General features: G+C 38.7%; 1 protein-coding gene across 1 annotated transcript in view; it reads right to left on the bottom strand.

The window, feature by feature from the left end:
* pitpnc1a (phosphatidylinositol transfer protein cytoplasmic 1a) overlaps positions 1–24,335 on the bottom strand; it is a 111,068-nt gene that overhangs the window by 54,602 nt on the left and 32,131 nt on the right. Inside the window, exon 2 of the mRNA XM_028455423.1 lies at positions 4,975–5,123. Within this exon, the coding sequence (XP_028311224.1) occupies positions 4,975–5,123 (149 nt within the window). The remainder of the gene's footprint in view (positions 1–4,974; positions 5,124–24,335) is intronic.

Below are 24,335 nucleotides of genomic sequence, written 5' to 3'. Positions count from 1 at the left end.
TTATATATATATATAACTGGATTAATCTTGATATATCATCCAGCTCTATCAGTTACTTAAAGTCCTAAAATGACATAAAGTCATCCTTTCTTAAGAGTGACTGTTTGTACAGTATTTCAGCGTTAGAGCTTACAGATGCGCAGACATCTCACAGTGACTAATAAATGTGAACACAAAGATTTCAGAGAAAGCTGTCAGTGTGCGCTGAGACACATTGTCTCCTCTTCATCACGTCTCTTTAGAGAGCTTAATAAACTGATTTATGCAAGCACCACAAAAGGCGATCGTATCACGACGAGCTGCATCCCAGCTGTCTGGATCAAGTAGTTTCTGCAATGGCAAAAACAAGCTTTCTGCTAAAAAACTGGGAACGGTTGGAGATAAATTATTAACTATGTTACACATAATGCATTTATAATGAAAATATACTAAATGAGTAGAATAAAACAAAAAAACAAACAATATTTATACAAAAAGCACACAAAAAACGACAACAGAAATGCACAATAATATACAAACAGGCGCCAAAACACACATAACATATATTACAGAAAAATACACCAAACAACAACTAAAATATGAAAATGACTCAAAATACACAAAACTAAATATATACACAAAAATTACACAAAATGACAACAGAAATGCACAAAACTACATTAAAAAAAGATACAAAATCACACTACAATGGCAACAAAAAACAATAATTATTAAAATGTACAAAACACAACAGAAATAAACAAAAATATACATAATGACTCCAAAAAACATACATTGAGAAAGTGACCAAGTAAAATATCAACATGTGCTCATTTAATCCATAAAACTCTTGGAAACACATTTCAGAGATTTTCGGAGACCCGTCATTGTGCTACTGAAAAATCTTTCGGCTAACTTCAAAACAAGAGTCCTATTTTTAAAAAACTAATGGAAGACAAGAAGAGATTATTTTGTTTTGAAAAGGGGATGTTTGACTTTTAGCTTGAAGTCAGTTCCAGGCAGTGTTGGGAACGTTACTTTAAAAAAGTAATTAGTTATAGTTACTCACTACTTGTTCCAAAAAGTAACTGAGTTAGTAACTGAATTACTCTATAATAAAAGTAACTCATTACCAAGATAAGTAACTATTTGCGTTACTGTTAAAAAAAAAAAAAAAAAAAAAGTTGCTGTATGTTAAAGAATTCAGATTTTTTAGATGCATGTGTCGTGAGGTGCTTCATTAAATTCCAGTTGCTTACAACGAATGTGGACAAAGTCTTCACTCCTGGATATAATGAACACTTCACATGTACGTTCTTGCCTTTGACCACAATTATTTTAAAGTAGTGTTTGTTATCTTCACCTTAAAAATAACAACTTTTCATCAGACTGCTCCACGCTCACCATCTCTGCTGCTTCATCAAATCTGCTGTGTGTGTGTGTCGCGCATGTGTGTGTCGCGCATGTGTGTGTCGCGCATGTGTGTGTGTGTGCGTGCTGGCACGCCGTCTTAGCCAATCATAATCGCTCACCTTGTTTTTAACCCACCTCCTCACTACAGCTGAGTAAGAAGCCGGGGAAGCTTTCAGATAACAGTTTATTCAATCAATGCATGTAACGCACCACATTTAACGTTCAGTAACGATAACGGTGTTGTGACGACGTAAAAAGCAATTAGTTAGATTACCCAAGTTACTGAAAAAAAAAACGCCGTTACTTAACGCCGATATTTTAAATGCCGTTATTCCAAACACTGGTCCCATGATCATTATACGTTTCGCTCATGGGGAGGTTGAGTAGTAGTCAAAATAATACTTGTTCTGTTTGTGTGACGGGAATTAGAGCAAGAACTGCACCTGGTTTCCCTCCACAGGTCCTGGATCAGGTCTCCACACACAATAGGACTGTTAAGGATTTATTTCAGCAGTTGTCTGGTCCTGTTTTCATTCAGTCTGTGGATGTTTTAGTTCGTAAAAAGCTGTTTATGTTTTGTTTCACGGTGTTACTGTCCAAATAGTATCCAAATATCCTGGTGACTGACTAGGGACTGTGAGGCTGGTGTGAGGAACAATAGATGTTACAACTTCTACCATTTGATACTTTTGCAAAAACAATTACAGCTTTTTTGAGGGCAGTAAAATGTTTAATTTGAACGCTATAAATACCACTAACAGCAGCCGTCAACACACACGAAAGTTGATCACAAAAAACAAGGAACACCAGTAGATTCATTACACTACCTCTGGTTCCACATATCGTGAGCATGTTTTACGTAACATCCATTTTTTTGGTTTTGATTTATTTATGTACTAATAACATTTGAATTCACCAGTAACGTGACTTATGCGTTGCTTCTTTTTATGTCTGGACCGGAAGCTAAAGTCTGCCCAGTCACCAGATTATCTGGATACTATTTGGATCTTAACACTGTTTGGTAAAGTTGGCAGATATTCACAGATTTGTACTTCCAGCATCAATTACACCTCTGACATCAGTGTGAGGTGGACAACATGGTACAAGATCATTTTTCATCAAACGTAGCAAAGTAAAAGTCCGTCTGTCAGTCCCCTCTGTGTGGTGAGATTAAAACATGAGGCTCTCGTCTTAGTTTCCCCGTAAATATCCAAATATCACACAAACAGAACAAGATTTAATTTTAAAACAAAAAAAATGTTGCTTGTTTGGTTTTTGATTTTTCCATTTCCTGTTTCTGGTTTTGAATGAATAAAACAAAACAAAAAAACCCAGTTTTTTCTATTTTTTAATTTGGTTTTGAAACGAAATAAACAAAGAGTGAAGGGTACACGGATTCATCAGGGTATTTCTCGCGTACTCACTCTTTCCATACTATCTAATTTGAATGCACTACATACTAGCCATGCAACAATTCTCAATAATATATTGAACCGTTTGGTACGGCATCCACGATTCAATACTGACTTGTAAACCACAGTTTTTACAATTTGGCGTGTAGGCGCCGTGCATTGTTTTTATCTCAAATGGCTTTGCCTGTTTGCCTGTGAGTCAGCGCGCAGGGACTAAGAAACCCCGCTACGTGAGTAATAAACCAATCACAATGCGCTAAAGTTTGGTGACGCTGACAACAATATTGTTAGCTTTTAGCATGATTAGCTGCGAGGAGCAACTATGGCTTGAGGGAACATCACAGTCTTTAAAGTCAGCAGTGTGGAAACATTTTATTTCATAGTCCAGTCTAATGAAAAGGAAGAGAAAACGAGGAATAAAAAATGAGTGTCTGTAAACATAGTTTCACTCATCTCGCCTATTTAAATGGAAACACTTCCAACATGACTTCACACCTGTGGCTCCATCACCCAGTGATATCATTGTGTGAAGCAGGGTGACCAACAGGTAACAGCGTCATCCAAGAAGAAACAGTCCCTCCCAGTGCCTTCTTTCAGACTTACTCCATTTGTTTAGAGAAACACAAAACAAGACTTAGTATGATAAGTACATTAGTATGTGATTGTGAACACAACCTATGTCTCTCTATGTCTGTGTGTCTCTTCATTTCTGTGTGTAATCCTTAGTTTAAATATAAGTTACACAAATAACCAGTAGTTTGAGTATTAGCTTAGTGTGGTGAATTAGCTCGTTCTCTGTTTACCTCATAAACCAGGCCCGAGACAGAATTATAGCTCAGAACAAATAAAACATTTATTTTTTCTCTGGGGGAACCTCAAAGTGTCCTTTTTACGAGGTAACAATATCATTCAGGGTTTTTTTCAACTGTTCATATAATCAAGAAAATAAATCAATCCCCACCAAGCGCTTGGGTATTAAAGGTTTTTTTTTCTTCTCTGTATTATTGGTTGGGGCCCATACGGTGGTGCACTTTGATTACTCACAAACACCTCATGGTCATAGGTGAGTAAAGGCAAGGTGAGCTCCTCTCCTGAGGCTGGTTGGCGTCCTGGTGTTGGCTCCATGGTGTGCATACTGGTGCTGGTTCAGTGACGTGTGTCCTGGTGCTGGTTCAGCAACGTCAGTGGGTGACCTGGAGAGCTGCGGCGTGCGTCCAGCCTCGGATCAGCACGTCAGACGATCATCAGGCGCCCTGCCGTGCGCGTCCCGACACAGCTCAACAGCCGCGGCCCGCCGCGTCAGCATGGATGCAGACAACCCACGGTGTGCATCCCCACACGGAGCAACAGGTGACGTTTTCTTTCCCGTCAGTGTCGGAGCAGACGATCAACAGTGTGCGTCTCCACCCTGATCAACAGGTGACAGTCTCTTTTTCTTTCTCCCAGTCCAATTACCTGCTGCCTTTTAACACCTCCCGCCGGATCCTCCTTCATTGGACACAGAGCCCCCTGCGCCATCTCATTGGGTAGCATTAACCACACAACTACAGTGTAACACATCTCAATTACCATAGCATTACATGTGTATCTAAAAAAATAAGCAGTGGGCTGGGTCCTCCTTCATACAAAGACAAGGCTGGTACAAACGTGATTTAGCCATATATCACAGCGCAGACCAACTATAATAATAATAATGCATTGGATTTTATATAGTGCTTTAGACAACCAAAGCGCTTTACAGAATTAAGGCATTATTTTTTCACCCCACACTTAGTGGTGGTATGCTACGATGTAGCCACAGCTGTCCTGGGGCAGACTGATGGAAGCGAGGCTGCCATAGTGCGCCATCGGCCCCTCCGACCACCGCCAACACTCATTCACACACTATATTCATACTAGGCAATGTGGGTGAAGTGTCTTGCCCAAGGACACAATGACAGATACCACTGGAGTGACTGTCCCCCACTGTGGCACCTGGAATTCTAAGTGGTCTCCATTCCACCTACTGACCAGACCCAGACCTGCTTATCTTCTGAGATCTAACCAGATCGGACCTTGAGGTCATGTGAAAACAGTGCACAGTTGTGTTCAAACCAAGCATGTAGAGTGTCAAGGCCGCCCGGAGAACATTGAAAAATAGAGAAAGACCAACCAAACCAAAGAAACTCACTTGTTGAGGTAGATTCGTTTCTCTGTTAACTGGCCTGATCCATGCTCCGGGTCGTCGTAAGGCTCGTTCTGCACCACTTCCACACCTTCGCCACGTTCACTCTGTTCATGACTGTGTTTGCTGATCATGTACAGCTGACCTATCTGATACTAAAACACAGGAGACAAAAACACAGATGAACATTGGAGAGATTTGTATACATTTCTTTACACCATTGACAACAATGGAAACAAGGATATAAATAGAGCAGCAGTCAGGCGCCTCCATGCATTGCCACAAATGAAACATTGGCCTCTGTCAGACTGCCTTCTAGTGGGTAAAGACAACCAATCTCATCAAAAAAATTAAAATATGGATTTGCATTGCTTTGCACAAGCCAAACGTGCTTGATGCCCTTTGCTATCACGTACTTGTGTGAAAGTGGATTTTCAGCAAATGTTTGATTGGTTTATCACTGAAAATGGCAGTAGACTAATGAATTAAATAAAAGTTATAATTCTGAATATGTTTTATTGTGTGCTTAGATATTGTTGTTCTTTTTATTATATATTATTCCTCAACAGGATAAGTAAAATTCAGGGCAACACTTTACTTGAAGTTTTATACATAAGGCTGATATTACGCTGTCTTTATTATGACTAGACATCTGTCAATAGCATCAATAAGGTGTCATGAAGGCTGTCATTAAGTGTTTTTCAGCACACTAACCTCTAACCCCACTGGATCCCTTCACCTAATGCAAAAAATGCCAACAGTGCCCCAAAGGTGTCATAATTTAGCGAACAACACTTAATGACCTTCAGCCTTCAGATTCACATCACTTTATTTATTTCCGAGGGGCAATTCAGTTCCAGTTACATCCCGTCCAAGAAACATGAAAAAATAATCACAAATAACATGGGAGTACAGGAGCAGGAGTACTGTGGGTTGCCGCTAAGGCAGCGCCCTGTATCTTAAATAAAAAGTGGAAAACAGGAGGAAAGGAGAGGGAAAAAAGGCAGGATCCAAACTATGTTCCTTAAGAGGGGTCACGGTGTAGAACTAGGAAAAAACTTCTCAGGACATACAGGCACCAAAAACACAATCACAACAAAATTCAAGGACATCGCACGTGGGAAGCGGGCGGGGGAGGGGATGGTTATTGCAGCCAGCCACTAGGGGGTCTGCCTTTTAGAGGCACCTCGCTTGCCCCTCCTGCTGCCACTACATGGGAGGAAGTGGGGTACGGGGGGCCGGGGGGGGGGCAATGTAGAAAAATGATTTAATGACACCTTATTCATGCTTTATCACCACACTGAAGCAGTCCCAAAGCGCTTTACATATCAGCTCATTCACCCGATCACTCTCACATTCACACACCAGTGGGACAGGACTGCCATGCAAGGCGCTAGTCGACCATTGGGAGCAACTTAGGGTTCAGTGTCTTGCCCAAGGACACTTCGACACATAGTCAGGTACTGGGATCGAACCCCCAACCTCTCGATCAGAAGACAACCCTCTACCACCTGAGCCTAATGACAGCATACTCTCAGCCTTTTGTATAAAACTTCAAGCACCAAATCCAGAGACAAACTTCACTGTAGGGCTACATTGTACATGACATTACATGATGTTTTTTAAGTGTGCAGGAGTAGGGGGTACATGGCTTCAGGTTAAATGTCTGGGGTAGGGGTCTGTGAAAAGTTTGGGAACCACTTCTCTACACAATTATGGAAGAGTGAGTGAATAAATAAATGATTGAGGGCAGTAATGCTTGTGTAAAACTAGTAGACAAACTCAGCATAGCGACACTGGTACGACCAAGCAGTGCAACAATAGTAACCAATAGCACACACAGCTCGGGGACCATGTCCATCAGTCCCTTGTGACATGTCAGTCAGCAGACCAAATCTTTTACTATTCTTGTTTGACCCACTTGGCCCAGTCACAGTGTCACTCTTGGTTCGCCTTAACAGACATGACTGGGCTGTCACTCGGCAAATATTTTCCACACATTAGTAAAATGACAAGGGTTGGAGAGGGAATGCTCCAGGACAGACACTTCTGACTGCTAGTTGTCTATTTCTGACCCGGGAAAACCGATACGGCCTTGATGATGACTTATGGAGCTCAGCTGGAATGCCAGGGGGTCAGTACACACACACACACACGCCAACAAACACACACAGAGGCACACTTGGTCCTCTAAGGATAGCTGTGTTAAGCTAATGGAAAAGGGGAAGCTGACTGGTGACGCATCAAGTCACTAGTAACAATGTAGGCTGGGAGGCAGGTCCCCTCCTCAGGCTGGGACTCCAGTCCACCCAGAGGCATAACATTACTCACTTTTAATTTAATTCACTTCATATACTGCAGTATAGCAGTACATAAGTCAAGTCTCAAATTGATTAAGATTTTGTTCATATGTAAAAATGTATGTTTGATCCCACATGGAATGGTAATGCTTGAAAGTTCAGTTTTCTCCGATTTGAGGTACAATGGAGATCTTTGGTCACAGCAGCTGTCATCCTCTAGAAGTAAAGGTCTGGACTTAAAGCTGATATCTGGAGTTTCTGAGAAATCTATGTTAAATGAATACCTATCTAGTCTTTTACTATGGTCTACTGCCGGTTGTCATTCATATACATTAATGTATATAAGTCCCTCCTTTGTCCAATAGACCCCCATACAAATGGAAACGATCGCCGAGTGTGCCCAGCCAATAGGCTTCGACTTCCTGTTTTTGAGACTGTTAATCAAAGTGAATGTGTAACTGTTCACGGAAACAAGGCCGACATCACAACAGCAAACAGGTAAACATGATTTTTTTCTCTTACACAACCCATAGATCTTTATTAATGTGACCTTGTTATGTTCCACGATGCACGTACATAAAAGTAGAGGCGTGGCTTCTGGATTGGGAGAGGCAGTGGGAGGAAGTGAGGCTGTTTAGGGCGGGACATCGAGACGTCCTCTCAGAAACTCCGGATAGCAGCTTTAAATAAAAGCTTATAAACTTGGGAAGTTTTTCATGTATATTTGAGGCAGTAATATGTATAATAAAATGCCTAAAAATTATCACTTTTGTTGGCAATTTGTCAGGACATATTTTTGTCTTTTGGGATATAATGAGGGTGATATTTTTTTCAGCAAAAAGGCAATAATCCCCATAATCTTTATTATGCCAGTTTCCCCTATATGTCATGATACACTATACAAAATGTTAGGGTTACATGAGCATTTATATAGCTGCAGTACCTTAGTATTCACAATTACATCGGCCGAGTTGGGGTTGGTCGTTTTTAACTTGTGATGACCCAAGGTATAAGATAACAAAACAAAACTGTGGAAAAAAAGGTAGGAAAAAACATCCTGAGGAGTGGACAATATAATAACAAACAGAGTAAATATTATTAAATCACAAAGCAACATTTTTCAATCCTCTGACCATGGAATGAGAGCAACAAGCTGTAGCAGAGTATTCCTAGCGGTAACGTTGATGACAGTGTGAAAACACAGCTGTCTGAGCCTGCCTTTGTTTTTCCACAAGTCACAGACAAGGTGTGACAGACACCTGTAGTTACACACAAACACAATAGTCTACTAATATTCTAACAACATCAGGACATCAATCAAATGCTCAATTTACAAAATGGTCCAAATTTTCTCTTAACGCTGCCTACACAGCAAGTTTTTTCCTCATCCCAGGAACATAAAACATTTAGGGTATCACGATTCATTCCATTAGATCAATGAATCATCAATCTGTGCTCGGCCAGTTGGCCTTCCTGATGACAATAATTGATCTAAAACAGTTTTAAAACGTAAGCAATAGATTGTATCGATATAAGAAAATAACACATTGGATTAAAACAGCAGACTTTATATGGATGTGTTTTAAAGGCACTTTTAATTTTAAAGACGTTACTGTGACGCCATGCGGCGCACACCAGCAGGAAACAAATGGAGAAGTCGGCAATGGAGAAATGGATTGGAGCATCTTTGGGTCCAGTGTGGAAACACTTTGGCTTTAACACAGACAGAGATATTAGGGAGGACAACTTTTTCACTTCTGATACCGATATTGCAGCCTTGCTATTGGCCGACACCAATGTCGATCTGATATGATCATACCTACTTTTATGACTTATTTTGTAGTGTGGAATGTTATAAAAGGCTTGATCAAGTGATGTTACTCAAACAGAGAACAATAATCAACAATTCAAGTTCATTTCAGTGATTTTTTGCTGTCAGTGTATGGTGGGAACAACTGAGGGCGGGAACAAAAACAACAAAAACTTATCAGAGTGCTTATATCGGATATTTTAGATGCAGTCCGATAAAATCCGGTATTCGTTTTCTGGCTGATATCGGACCAATATCTGATATCAATATTGGATCGGGACATCCCTAATAGATATTCTAAAGGAGTCGCTCACTGTGTCCACCGTTCACCACCAGGTCCTCCTGACAGCGTTCACTGCAGCAGATGTAGCACATGTAGCGTTAGCTCGTCAGCATTAGCTCTGCAGAAAGCCTTATGATAACATTATGTTAAAACAAAAAGTATCAGGTTTAACGACTGTTCATTTAACCTGAACAGATCTTGGTTGCACATTATTTTTGATATAATTTATAGACTATTCCCTTACAAGAAACATCAGGAATCTATGAAACTTCAACTGTACTGTACAATATCCAGGAATTATTAGTAAATCGATTACAAGTCCCTGAATCATTTTGGATTGAAATTGAATCAAAAATAACCAATATCGCCCTTTAATCGAATCGGCAAAAACGAATCATGATGCTAATCAAATCGTTGCTAAAACAAATTGTTACACCATTCATAATACTTAGAATTTATTATATAAGTCAAGTACATTAAACATTTAACTCACATTATTAGATTTTGTTAATTCCTGTTCAGCCACAAGCATGTGAGGCATAAGTTGCATGAAACGTTTGCGTTGTCTGTCATTTTAACTGAAAGGGTCATAAAAATCCTGTCATAACCTATTTTTACCCATTACATTAATTTCTTTAAAATGATAATATTAAATAGCATATAACAACAGGGATTAATGATGAAGTTGACTTAGTGTTTGTTTTGCTGGGATTTTGGCCGTGGTTTCAAAAGCCAGCAAATGTAAGTGAACAGCAGCTTAAATTTGATAAAACAATTTTGATAGATTAAAAAACTAAATAATGAGATATTATCTTACAAGCAAGCTTGTGTCTTTGAACAGTATTTGTGTGAACGGGTTATCTCCATTTTAGGGTGTTTATCATAATTGATCTACTTTTTAGAACTGCACTCTTTTAAAAAAAATTGTTTCCCCACATTCGATAATTTTTATGTCTTACCTCCATTTTATTCAATGTTTGTTGTTCTTAATTAATTAATTAATTAATTCTCGGATCGATTCAAAATGCATCCATATGAATTATTATTATTTTTTTTTACCTTTATTTAACAAGGAAAGTATTTTCCACTGCAGGAAACATTGTAACAGCACAAAGAAGTGAGCCTGAGCATGTTGACCAGCTTGTGTTTTTTCAATAAAATCAAAAAATAAATTTATTTGTTGTTCTAGGCATATACCTCAGTTAAGTTGCACTAAAGTCAAAGTTGGTTTAAAAGCCACAGGCAGATTGTATGTTATTTTTTTATTTTAAGTTGTTGACGCATGGCTTGTTAAAGCCAATGTTTTGAGTGTTAAATATGCCAATAAAATATATTTCATACATTTACAGATTAGTTGTTTCTTAAAAAAAAAAATTGCAATAATCACCTTGTACTTTAATATCGGGATATATTGTATCGTATCGTGACCTATGTATCGGGATACGAATCGTATCACCAGATGCCAGGCAATACACACCCTTAACTCACTCAGTGCCATTGACGAGATAACTCGTCATTTGCGTTTGTTCACGGGGATTACTACCATCTTTAAATGAGAGATCAGCCACTGATGCTACCCAGCAAAGGAGGAAGAAGCAGGAACGAGTGACATTATGGCACTACAGAGTGATATTGTGACGTATCCAGCAGCTCACAGCTCCACATACTAACACAGAACATGTGTGGACCTGAGTGGATTATTGATAATGTTGCAATCGTGAGATAAAACCATCAACTAATAGGGTCATCTCTGCGTGTCAGGAGGAGGGGGGAGGAGGGTACAAAATACCCCCAGCCTGTGAGCCAGATAGCAAAATAATAGGTGACACAGAGGAGGTAGCAGCGCACCTTTGGATGAGAGTTCATCCATGCTCAGCAGAGCTATGATGGTGAGATAAAACAATATAAAAAAAACGGGGAACACAGTGACACTCTGTATGTCTGGGAGGAAGAGGAAGTTGCGTGTGTGCAGACTGACGGGAGAGAAACTTGGAGGAACGGCAAAATACAGTAAGAAATCCATTCAACTCTGACCAAGGTAGATAAATAATAATTTTGCAATCAAAAGCCCGGTCTCAGTTTTTTTTTTTTTTTGTTTTATAAAAGTAAACAATGTTAAAATGTTAGCGTTGTCACTAAAGCAAAAAAATAGCTTTAAAGTCACTGACAGGGTTTTTTTTTTTAGAAAAAGGCTTTTTTCTCTTTTTGCTCTGAAACTGAAGATATGTGTAAAACTTGGTCTATTCAACGGCTGATTACAAAAGAACGAAACGAGTCAGAAACAATTTTTTTTTTTTTTTGATGAAATAAGAGGCTTCAATCTTTCAGATTTCAGACAGTCAAAGTAGAAAATATTCTGTGGGTCTTTAAAATCAGTCAAAATGCTCAAAAACGGCTGCCACTGAGGGGGGTAGAAAATCTGAAAATGGCTGGCACTGAATGAGTTAATAAATATATATATATATATATATATATATGTATTAAAGACGACATGTCCACCTTTGCCGAGGGTCCTTATGGATGAGAAAATAGCATACTTTGATATAAGTAGAGAGCTGATGCACCTTAGGACCAAACTACATCAATAAAGATAGATAAGGTACAAGGCTAGGACACATTCTGGTTATCGACAGATGTAAGATGCATAAAAAAAGGGTAGCCTGAAGATAACTCATCCTACAACAAATATATTTTAGAAAATTACTATTAATTTAATACAAATTGCTCATTAAACAAAACTTGGACCAGTACAAAGTTACAAAGTGTGACAAGCCCACCGGAGAAATCATAAAATACATACTAACCATTCGGAGAAGTATTTAAATTTGCAAAACTTATAGTTCAAAAAACGTTGTTGCTTGATTTGAAAATCTGCTGTTTGAGTCTCTTTCTGTTTCTCTGATTTTCTGTTTCGGTACAACAGCAGGTGGCAGAGAACTGTGGTCACTGCTCTACTGGCAGGGAGTGTGTTACCGACACACACACACACACACACACACACACACACACACACACACACACACACACACACACACACACACACACACACACACACACACACACACATACGCACAAGGAGACAGAGTGGTAAGATGTAATTAAAATTCAACCAGAGACGTTGTAATTACTTCTGTGGGCGTTCAGTATTCTTGGATTAATGGCTGTTCCTATTGAAATAAATAGCCTCTGTGTTTCTCTCTATGTCCATCTAAGATCGTGTCTGTGCTTGTGTGCATGTTACTGATAGTGAGGAGTTGGTAACTTGTGCCATATATGCAGAAATGTCTAAACGTGTCTAAATATCCCTCTTTGTATTAAAAACATTATTATGTTTACAGAAGTGCAAAACCAATAAAAAGAACATATATATAATTATTTTCATTCAAAAATGTCTCAAATATTTCAGATCATATATATATGCCGAATCGATTGAAAGTTAGCTTTGCAGTTTCAGTGCAATGTTGGATATCTTTTTAAAACATATGTATCTAGTTTTATCTAATATCTGCTTATGGATTTTTCCAGCCTTAAAAAGAAGATGCGAGCGATTGAACAAATACTGTTTACTTCAAAAAAATAAAAATCATAAATACATTCAGTAAATGACATGCATTCATGTGCCGTACGAGTAAAGCTACAGTTAAAGTAACCATAGAAACACTTGCTTAATTCAATAGTGCTGTCATTCTCATTCCATTAAGCTAAACTAAGCTAAAGGCTAAGATCTTTTTAAAAAAAATACATTTAATTTGTAATGCATTAGCTGTTAAAATAAGCTTGTGTAAAAAGGTGGGTTTTAAGTCTTTTTTTAAATGTGTCCACCATCTATCTGCGGGGCCCTGAGATGGTCTGGGAGGGAGTTCCACAGGCGGGGAGCAGGGGCATCAAAGGCCCTGTCGCCCATTGTTTTGAGCCGTGTCCTAGGCGTGACCAGACGGTGCTGTTGGCCTGATCGGGTCCTGTTTGAGGTGTGTGATATGAGCAGTTCAGTGAGGTAAGTGGGGGCCGCACCATGCAGACAATGATGGGTGTGCAGGAGGATCTTGTACTTTATGCGGGACTGAATCAGTGTTCCAGACACAACGTTAAAGATGAGTACTTTAAAGGCACACTGTGTAACTTTTGGCCACTAGGGGTGCTAGACCTGTAACTTTCACATCAAGCGCCCCCTCGTGGCCACAAGCGCCGCAACACTTTCGCAAAAATCAACAGTCAGTCAGTCGGGCGCCAGCCTCCCTTGTCTTTTGATTGTGTATGCAGACAGTAGTTGAAATGTAACTGGGGGATAAGGATTGGCTCTAAGGGCTGGGTCGGTCGTGCTAGTGTGCAAAGCAGAGCTGGGCTCGTGCTGCGACTGGAGGAGCAGCCACCGCTCAGCACTCGGCCCTCCTCGCCACATCGGTGGCACTCCCCCCCTACTCCCTGGACTAGTCACCATCGTCTGCCCCCTTTGCCGGGGGTTGGCACAGCAGTGGGGGCGGACGGGGGACGGGCGGGGTCCGGCACTGGGCGGAAGGCAGCCGGGTCTTTAGCCTCCTCAGAAGCAGTTTTAAACTTTTTGCTTGCCTCGGCCATGACAAGCAAAAGCCTTTTAGCCCAATGAGTTTATCCGAGCCTGTGGTCACGTGACTGCCGTAAAGTGATGCATTCTCCAGGTCACATGACCTGGCCAAAGATGGTCCATCTCTCCAAACTTACATAGTCGTATTTCAAGAGGGAAGCCCCGCTCAGAGATACTGTCAAGTGTTGTATATTGGCCTGAGGAATCATTAAAAATAACTCATATGGGTCAACTCTTTAGGTCACAAAAAGTCTGCGGTGTGCCTTTAATGGAAGTGGAGCATGATTGTAGTGACAAACTAAGCTGTACACTAGGCTAAATGCTAAGCTAAACTACGTGACCATATTTTGATTTCCAGAAACAAAGGCACTTTGCCTGATCTGGCCATACTCAAAAAATACTTGACATTTACTTAAATATGCCTTGAATGAAAGTTCAAATATTTTGCACGCTTACATTGAAAGTGACCCGCTGGCTTATTTAAATAAGGAGATGATTACAGTGTCTTGGTGGAAACCGTTGCCCCCTACAGTGGGTCAATGGTAAGAGAGACTCATAAAAGTGTACACTATGGAAAACATAACAGCAAGCCTCAATTTGACTATGGACTTATTCAAGAAAAGGTGGAACCCAACTATTACCTTTTTTGGCCTGACATAAATATTTTGGACCCATCATACCAATGCTTGATTTTTGTACAAGTGCATTGACCATACTTCATCACCACAATTAAGAAGATTATTAATATTTTTTTATATTACCACATTATTTAGGCAATAGTTTGTTTTGTTTATTTGCTAAAATGATACAGCACTACAGCTTTATAAATGCTGTGACATGAGTGATGATAATTTGTAAAGCTTAAAATATGAATAAACACTTTCGTTCAAAAAAAGAATATACCTTGAAACAGAAATATACAATATAGTAGACAGAATACAGCCAGATTGGTATATATATATTTATTATCTGGGAGGGTCTTCCTATACTGTCACTTTACATTAAAATCAATTGTAATTGGCTCTGATTCAGTCCTTCATGCTGTCTTTTCTCACTAACACATGTACAAAGCTCTCATCAAACAAAGTGGCTTCTTCAGTGGAATTCTGAGTGAATAAAATGATCATAATGACACCATATTGGCTGTAAAGGGCAACATCTTAGCTTTCTGAATTTTTTTTTTGATAGGGCAAATATTGGCAAAGTTACGGTAATGCAGTGGTTGTCAAACTTTTTTGAACCTTGAACAAAGGTAAACTTGCAAGCCCCACCTATGCCCACTGCCCCCCAAATAAACCTGACAAATAACACATTATCAAATTTAATGAACAAATAGGGAACAAGTGACATCATATTTCAACTAATCACCTGCATCAAAAACATGCAATAATAATAATAATAAGAAATTTTATTTGTAATGCACTTTAATACCAAATCTCAAAGTGCTAAAGGATTAAAATAAATAAATAAATAAAACACAACATATATTAAAAGACAGGACTAAAAGAGGCATTAACTGTTAAAATAAGTTTCTGTAAAAGGTGATATTTAAGTTTTTTCTTAAAAATGTCCACCGTTTGCGGGGCCCTGAGGTGGCCTGGGAGGGGCATTCCACAGGCGGGGGGCAGCGGCTTCAAAGGCCCTGTCGCCCATTGTAAGTGGGGGCTGCACCGGGCAGACAGTGATGGGTGTGCAGGAGGATCTTATATTCTATGCGGGACTGAATGGGGAGCCAGTGCAGTGTACGGAGGATGGGGGTGATGTGCTCGTGTTTCCGCACCCTCATCAGGACCCTGGCAGCACTGTTCTGCACATACTGGAGCTTTTGGAGGCTCCTGGCAGGGATCCCGATGAGGAGTGCGTTACAATAGTCCAGCCTGGAGGAGACAAAGGCGTGGACGAGCTTCTCTGCGGCAGGAAGGGAGAGGGAAAATAAAAGTAAAAGTGCAGCAGTCAAAAATACAGGAAATAATGGGGCATTGTTTTCAATCTGTGCCAAAAAGCTCAAGAAAACCCAAAAGGAAATTAAATAGTCAGCTGATAAAAGTTCCTTTCACATGCCAACTTCAATCATTATTTTTGCACTTTAGTCATTACTTTCTTTGTGTGTAGGCGTTTTGTTTAGTGTTAATGATCTTTATTATCATTGAAGAAAGGTTTTAAACAAAATTGGCATGAAATTAAAAATGTCCTCCTGTTTGTCGCGCCCCACCTGTCATATCTGCATTCCCCGCCAGGGGGGAGGGGGGATTTGGGGGGTGCGCCACACACTTTGAGAAGCACTGCGGCAATGTAACATGTTCAGGATCAGTGGGAAACCAGAACATTTCCATCATTTTGCACATAAAAAGTGAATGTGGTTCCCTTTGGTCAGACAAGCAAACACTGCTTATTTTATTTATTGATATTGTCAGGTGTGAATAAGTGAACACAATGTATTTGAAAGGGCACAACGATTGAACTTAAATATTCTATTATTTCTCAGCTCAATTTCATTAACATTGACTGTATTTTTCTTCACAATCTATCATACTTGAGTTATTGCGCTGCCTCTGCAGACTCTCGGTGCTGCTGTGAAAAGTGAGGACATGTAATGGTGCTGATTCAGCTCAGTTTGAAGGTGAACGTAAACCTCTCTGTAAGAGGTTTGATAAATTCACTCACAGAAGTGATGACATTGGCTCCTTGGATAGCACTCAGTGCATGGAAGCAATGCAAGAACTACTGAATGCATTAAGTTCTGAACAGCTCCGTCAGCTCCCTATCCTAATCCTGCAGCCGCCACGTAAGAAAGAGAGGCAAACGGAGATAATCTCAGTCATTTTCAGGAAAAACGGCTTCAAATTACCAAAGAAGTTGTTCTGCATACAAATAGGGCTGGGCGATATGGCCTTTTATAAATACCGCGATATTTTTAGGCCATGTCACGATACACGATATATATCTCGATATTTTGCATTACCCTTGAATTAACACTTTGATGCACAAAATCACACCAGTATGATGATTCTATATGTCTACATTAAAACATTCTTGATCATACTGCATTAATATATGCCAATTTTAAACTTTCATGCAAAAAAGGGGATATCACAACTAAGTCAAAGTTGACATAACTGTATTTATTAAACAGTGAGTGGCTCAAACATAAAATTGTCAACAGAAAGTGCACGTTCTGTGCAAAATTGTCACAGAGACATTTCAAAACAAGACATTAGTGCAGGATGCAACTCACATGGCATTTCAAAACACAAAATTAAAGTGCACTTTTTGTACATAATGCCACTACAATATTTTAAAACAAATAGTGCCCTTTTGTGCATGTTGTCATTAAGATGACATTTCAAAAAAAAAAAAAAAAAAAAAAAAAAAAAAAAAAAAAAAAAAAAAAAAAAAAGTCCGCGAGTTTAACAGTATGGTCATTTTCAACACCGCACAGACTAGAAGCTGCGATATATCGAGTATATTCGATATATCGCCCAGCCCTACATACAAATGTGTTCAGTGATCATTACACAAAATTACTTATTTGACCCTCAAGAGTTGGACCTTTAGGAGTAATAGGCCATGGGCCACAATAGCTATCCATGCTCCTACACCACAAACCTCCAACACCACATTTTTCTGATATTTTAAGGACGACATAGGCAACTGGCGGTCTGGGGGCCACATGGGGGTCTAATTCCGAGTGGCCCTCAAAATAAGATTGTAATTCAGGAAGTTGGAAGTTAAACAAAGTCCAACATAACACACAAACTCCAGAAAAACAGAAAACAACAGTAAAATGCACAGAATGTCAACAAAATAATAACAAAGCCACACTTAACAACCACTTAAACATAAAATGACTACAAAAACAACAACACATATAAAAGGACTTCAAAGACACATAAAATGCCAACAAAATTGCTCAAAATGATAGAAAGATGCACAAAAAGACAACAATAATAACACCAAAAATGTAACAACAACACAAAAAAGGCAAGAAAAAGTCACCAATTGACAAGAAAATAGACAAAATAAATTCAAAAAGACAAAAAGGTCTGATAGAAGTTGCCCATCTCTTCTTTAGGGTGTTCTAAACATGAAATCAAATGTTAACTTTGTATAAGTTGGGATGAACTTGTTGTTTTGGCATAGAGTTTAGGGGTACCTTTGAAACATATTTGGAATCGATACGTTTCCAGATCCATTTTCACGTTTAACATTTTAGTCATATGCAGCACCTGTGTAACAATAAAACACACAAATGGGAAACCAAATTAAAGTTGCGCTTCTGCTCATTCCAATGAATACAATACATTTTTATTACATGTTAATGAGATATTTATGATCATGTAAATTAAAAAAACAGAATGTTAAACATTTCTGATGATCCAAATGTGTACAATGGGTGCATACTAATAAGTCTTGTGAGGTATTTTTTAATCAAAGAACATTGTTTGCAAGAGATTCAAAGGAAACATAGATTGATACTATGTTTTCTATATACTAGTGCAGTACTTGTAGGAAGTATTTATTGCTAAAGAAAAGTGGGAGGTTAAGTAGCTTTTTCATTGTTGGTTAATCGAGGTTGTGTTTGAAGGTGGGGCGTCAGGGAAATTTAGGTTTGTTATGAAACGTGTAGAGTGATAATTATTGTGTTTTCATATATTTTGGCTTTTAGCAAGGACGGTAAATGATTAACGATATGTAATATTCATAAAATGGGAGTAATGCAATCATCATGCATGTCGCATCATGCAAGAACATACAGCTTGGCACACGTGTGAAAACAACAACCGGGTGCATAAAACCCGTAGCGAGCGGGCATGCGCTTGTGGTCCCTCTATGAGGTGAATTCTCACGTGCGTTTATGCGGAGCGTGGGGGTGGGCTCTCCAGCGATTGGCTCTGATGCGCACGTGGTTACGGTGTGCTGTGATTGGCTCTAGTGCGCACGTGACTGTGGTGCCTCTGGTGGACAAATATATGAAATAATTTATTAACAGTATCATTGCAGTCGAAAAAATCCGACATTGCACACCTTTGAACCAAGCAGCAGCCATGTTGAAAGTGTCATAGCAGTCTGAGGCTGAGATATTTGAGGAACACACACACACGCACGCACACGAGCACACGCAAAAACAGACAGACAGACAGACAGACAGACAGATGAAAACAAATATAATAAGTGTCAATTCTGGTCATATTTTGTAAAACATTACTTAATCTGTTACAACTTCGTGATTACACACAGTTTCTGGTAATATATAGTAACCTGAAATATGGACTTCACAGAAATAGAAAATTAAAAATATTTTTTTATATTTGGCAGCGATAATACAAGATGTATCATTATAAATAGCTTATTAACATATAATAAAAAAATCAAATCATATTTTTATTGCAGTCATTGGAACGAGCAGAAGCCCAGCTTTAATTTGGTATCTTGAACATTGTTGGATTGCTATAGATGTAACATATAGAAAACATTGTTTCAAGTGAAATATGTGCTTCCTCTGAATCTCTTGCAAACAATATTCTTTGATTAAAAAATGCCTCACAAGACTTATTAGCTAAATTATGACCAGACCCATTGTATACATTTGGATCATCGGATATGTTTAACATTATATGTTTTTAATTGACATTATCATAAATAGCTCATTAACATGTGATGAATGTATTGTATTCATTGGAATGAGCAGAAGCCCAGTTTTAATTTGGTTACTCATTTGTATGTTTAATTGGTACACAGATGCTGCATATGACTAAAATGTTAAACGTGAAAATGGATTGGGAAACGTATCGATTCCAAATATGATTCAAAGGTACCCCTAAACTTTATGCCCAAACAACAAGTTCATCCCAACTTATGCAAAGTTAACATTTGATTTAATGTTCAGAACGCCCTAAAGCAGTGTTTTTCAAATGGGGATACATGTACCCCTAGGGGTACACAATGGCACTTACACAAGTTATAAAGCATGGAAAATATACAAATAAAGTGTCAGTCTAAACGATGAAAACTATAGAAATCAATCTATTCAGGAGCAACTAAATCACCAGGTGGGAGAGCACTCTCCTACTATTATCGGTATTTTCTTGCTGGTTTTCTCTCCTGCATTTGACTCCTCCTGCATCTCTGTAGTGTCTAAGTTCACGGGACCACAGGTTGCGTAACATCGGGATCACTCACTTCTGCTCACTCTGCCCTGCATCATCTTCACCCCCTGCTTGAAAGAACATTGCGCGGCCAACCGGAGGAACGTTTTATATGCAGGAGGGAAAGAGGAGAGTGAAGAACTGAAAGAAGTGGTTTACAGGTACGGTGTCAAAAAAGGTTGAGATAATGAAGAGGAATAAGAGCCTCAGTATAAAGACAGACAGAAGATGAGTTGAAAGATGACAGGACTCATAGCTAACTTGTTTCAACCATCACTTACTGTCTTTTATGCACTTCCTTATTCAACATTTAAAAGCCAATATTCATTCATGAATATCTCTTCTTTCTCCTTTCACCTGTATTCTTATTTTTATTCTTACTATGGGTAATGACCATAAGGAATGCAGTTTGATGGAACCAATATGTGACGATCATATGCTCCAAAAACCTCGCAGTGATAGTTTGCAAAAGTTTGTTGGAATATCTTACCATAACTTTCATAACTCAGTAGAATATTGTATAATCACTGAAAAATCTCAAAGTTCAATAAAAACTAAACTGTTGATATGTTTGTTGGTTATTGATAAAAAGTAAAGTAAAGCAAAGTAACACACTACTGTAAAGCCATTACTATTGTCAGTAACTACCGTAGTTCTCTACACTTGACTTTTTTAATGAAGTACTGTAATTCGGTTGCTTTATGTTGTGTTACTGCCGCTGTGTTTTTGATGTGTAGCTTTGATGCAGTCTTATTTATTTTCACACACATGGAAACTTGTGGGAAGTTTAATTACTCTGGATTAAACAGGCTGTCATGGTGGCGCCAAACAACTTGGATTGGTGAAAAAATTCCAATTTGTACACGGCACTATGCACTATTCCTTAATATGGAGCCAACCGCTATTAAACACCAATGAAGAAGACCGCGGAAGTAACCTGAGAGCGGCACGGAACAACGGCGTTGTTTACATTGTTGCTCGGCAAAGTGAGGAGTCAAGGAGAAAAAGCCAAGCGAGGAAAGACGTAAAAATGACGAACTATATATCAGGAAATTAAATAATAACGAAAGCGCAGCGCTATAGTAGTGATGCTGATTTTAAGACGATAAGAATTGGGTTGAAAGAGGTTGTTTTGCTAGGAGTTTAGCATGCACGTGAGTGCACAGACACACAAACTGAGATCTGATACTTTCAGTATTCAGTCAGTGCTCTTAAATGGGTTGATTTATACTAACTCCCCACAACAAACGGCGTCTGTTCATGTAAATAAACAGGACTACTGAATAGCAAGTGTCTGGAAGTCCACTTAAGATATTTATTTAATATTAAAGAAGAAAAAAAATGTATCAAAATCATATATGTGGCATTATTATTCGTGTACCCTTCGTTCTTTGGTTATTCCGTTTTACACAAATTCATCATACGCCCCTTAAAATATGTTTTTATACTAAGTTAAATACCAGTGTGGCATCATTAACATGTCAATGTTAAAATAATATTAATATTATTAATGATAACATGCCTGTGACACTTTTTTCCCCATCTGGTTATAGTTTGTTACAGTGAAATCAACTGTTTTTAAAGCCATATTTTTGTATTATTAAAAATGTATTGCACCGTAGTAATTTAAATAAAACTACTAGATACTTTTTATCACTCTCACAATTCAAAGTCTAACACTTTGTCAAATGTTACAGAATGGTGTTTATACTGTTTATTTAATGCCTGCTATCTAAAATGGTCAAATCATATTTCAGTGGTTTTTGGGTTTTTGATATACATGTAATTGGATGTGTGAGATGGGCATATGATATCACATCATATCGATCGCAGGCTTGTGAATCAAATCGAATCGAAATCATATCGAGACAGACGTAGTGATATCGCCAAACATCATATTGTCATCCAAACATATCGTCATCTTATCATATCGTATCGTGATGAAGCTGGTGATTTACACCCCGAGTAGCTATAGCTAGGAGTTAGGAAACAGTGTCCCAGTGCACGGTGGCACAGCCAAAGTGGTTCAAGCCAATCAATCAGTGCAACAGCGACTGGATCTTAACTAGGGATGCATTTTTTAAACCAAGTGCTTACTGAATGTGTACTAACCTCACTAAAATTATAACATTGCATTTGTATAAATTAATATTAATGCTTCAAAGAATAAATCAATTAAAAATAAGAAAATATGTATTTAGCACATTCCAACAACTAAATAATACAATTTAAAAAATAAAATGTTTAGCTTGACCCCACGTATACATTAAATAATATTGAGCAGGCCTGTAATTGACTGGGCTGCTGAGAGTCAAATTAAATATGTTCTCTCATTGAAACACAAAGTGCATTAAAGTCACAGCCGAGCGCAGGTGCTGACCTCGGTGTTTGCTCGCATTTTTACCTTTCTTTTCTCTCTACTTTGTCTGCACGTGCTGTCAAAGGTCAACACTACAAGAAGTGCAATCTTTTTAAGACAGCGATGCTCGCATTTTCACAACATCCTGTTTCGATGAAAAAGCTAAATGTACTTTTGGGGCCGGAATTTCGGTGCAACCGAGAGACTGTTAACCAGGTTAACTGTTAACCAGCTTGACAGATCTTCAACGTGGTATTTTCAAACACACAGCCTATTTCTACAGTGAAATCCCTCGGCATGTCTGTGTCATGTTAAACTTTTAATGTTAAACTTGTTTGGTTTTCGTTTCATCATCTTTTCCTGTTTAGATGACTTTACTGGCTATTAAACTTCCTGAAATCACACCAAACATGCTAAATAGGGTTAATAAAATCAAATGTTACATTTTTCATGCTTCAGAGAATTTACATAAATGAGATATTATATAGAATGCAGTGGAGTTGAATCCAGCTCTGGGTGACTAATGTGTCTAATGGTGTCTAATAAAATTAAATAGTTTTGCAAGGAAACTGGTAATCAGGACCAATTAACTCAGGGACATGCATATTCAACTGAAAATGAGAAGGCCTGTAATTAAATTGGGAAATTGATATTTCAACCTCTCCTGAAAATATGAATGAGTGTGTTTATCTCTTTTGCCTTTTACTATTGAGACACAGTGAGGAATGTGGAAGCCAACTGATATAACACCGTCTCACTAGCAAGCGTTAAACATGACTGTTTTTCAACATGAAATATAAACGAGAGGAAGCAGAATGACAGGAAGATGAATGCAGAGGATGGAGGCTCCACAGGTGCATGCTGGGTGATCAGCAGTACCACCGATATTTGATTGATTAAACTGTGGAGCTCCTGCACTAATGCACTGCAGGCTGTGACATAATGAAAATCATTTCCAAGATCAACACATTCGCAGTCAATCTGAATCTCCAGTGTTGTGCAACCAAGTGCCTCAAGCAACTACCAGTCTGTTCTCTAGCAGAGATCATTCAGTAGTTTGATAAACAGCCCTCCCTGCCTGTTATATAAGCCTTTTGTCCCCTCTGCTACAGTCTGGAGTGTTTTGGTTCGACTTGAAATTCCGATTGCATTCATTATGCATAGATAGAAAAAGCACAGTGTGCCACTTACAGCCCTGCTGAGATTTGAAAGCACACGCTGCACAATGAAATTATAAGTTATAAAGTATGAGTTTGAATGATCGTAGTTTGGCCTTGCGTGAAATCAAAGAGCAACTCCATTAAATGTGCTGTGATTTTCTCAGTGCAATCCTGCACTAGCCCCCATGGTGTAAAATATATGTTGAAACTTCAATGGAGAGGATATCTTTGCACTTCATGGATAAACAGCATGTGGGATGAACTGAAATTGTGGTGAAGTGTGGCAACAACTAGGAAAGGGAGTTATTTTGAAGAAGCGCGATCTCGGTTTTGATCAGGTACAAACCAAAGTTTGGAGACTGAAAACACATTATTTGTATGATTTTACCCCTTTGTCATTGTGAAAGTGGTGTGAGAATTACCCCTCACACTACAATCTAAAGCAGAGATCCTCAAGTACTGGTTAAAGGCTTATTATTGGGTAGTAGGGTTTTATTTTTTTCCGTTGCATACCCTACCTTTTATTTTATAAGTACCTACTTCCTTATAATATAGATATGCTTAAAGGAGCATAGGGCAGGATTTGTGAATAAATAAACAATTTCTCACACATTTCTCCTTAATGCCTTGAACAGACTCACCAGGAGGCGTAGCCCCGTACAGGCTTGGAAGCCATCAGCAGTCTCTCTGACGTCACTCCTGTGACTTTCTCAAACCGTGGATGAAGTGTGCCAATACAACGATAATT

Source organism: Gouania willdenowi, chromosome 8, assembly GCF_900634775.1.
Source record: "Gouania willdenowi chromosome 8, fGouWil2.1, whole genome shotgun sequence".
Lineage (NCBI taxonomy): Eukaryota > Metazoa > Chordata > Actinopteri > Blenniiformes > Gobiesocidae > Gouania > Gouania willdenowi.
This window is presented reverse-complemented; position numbering and strand designations above follow the sequence as displayed.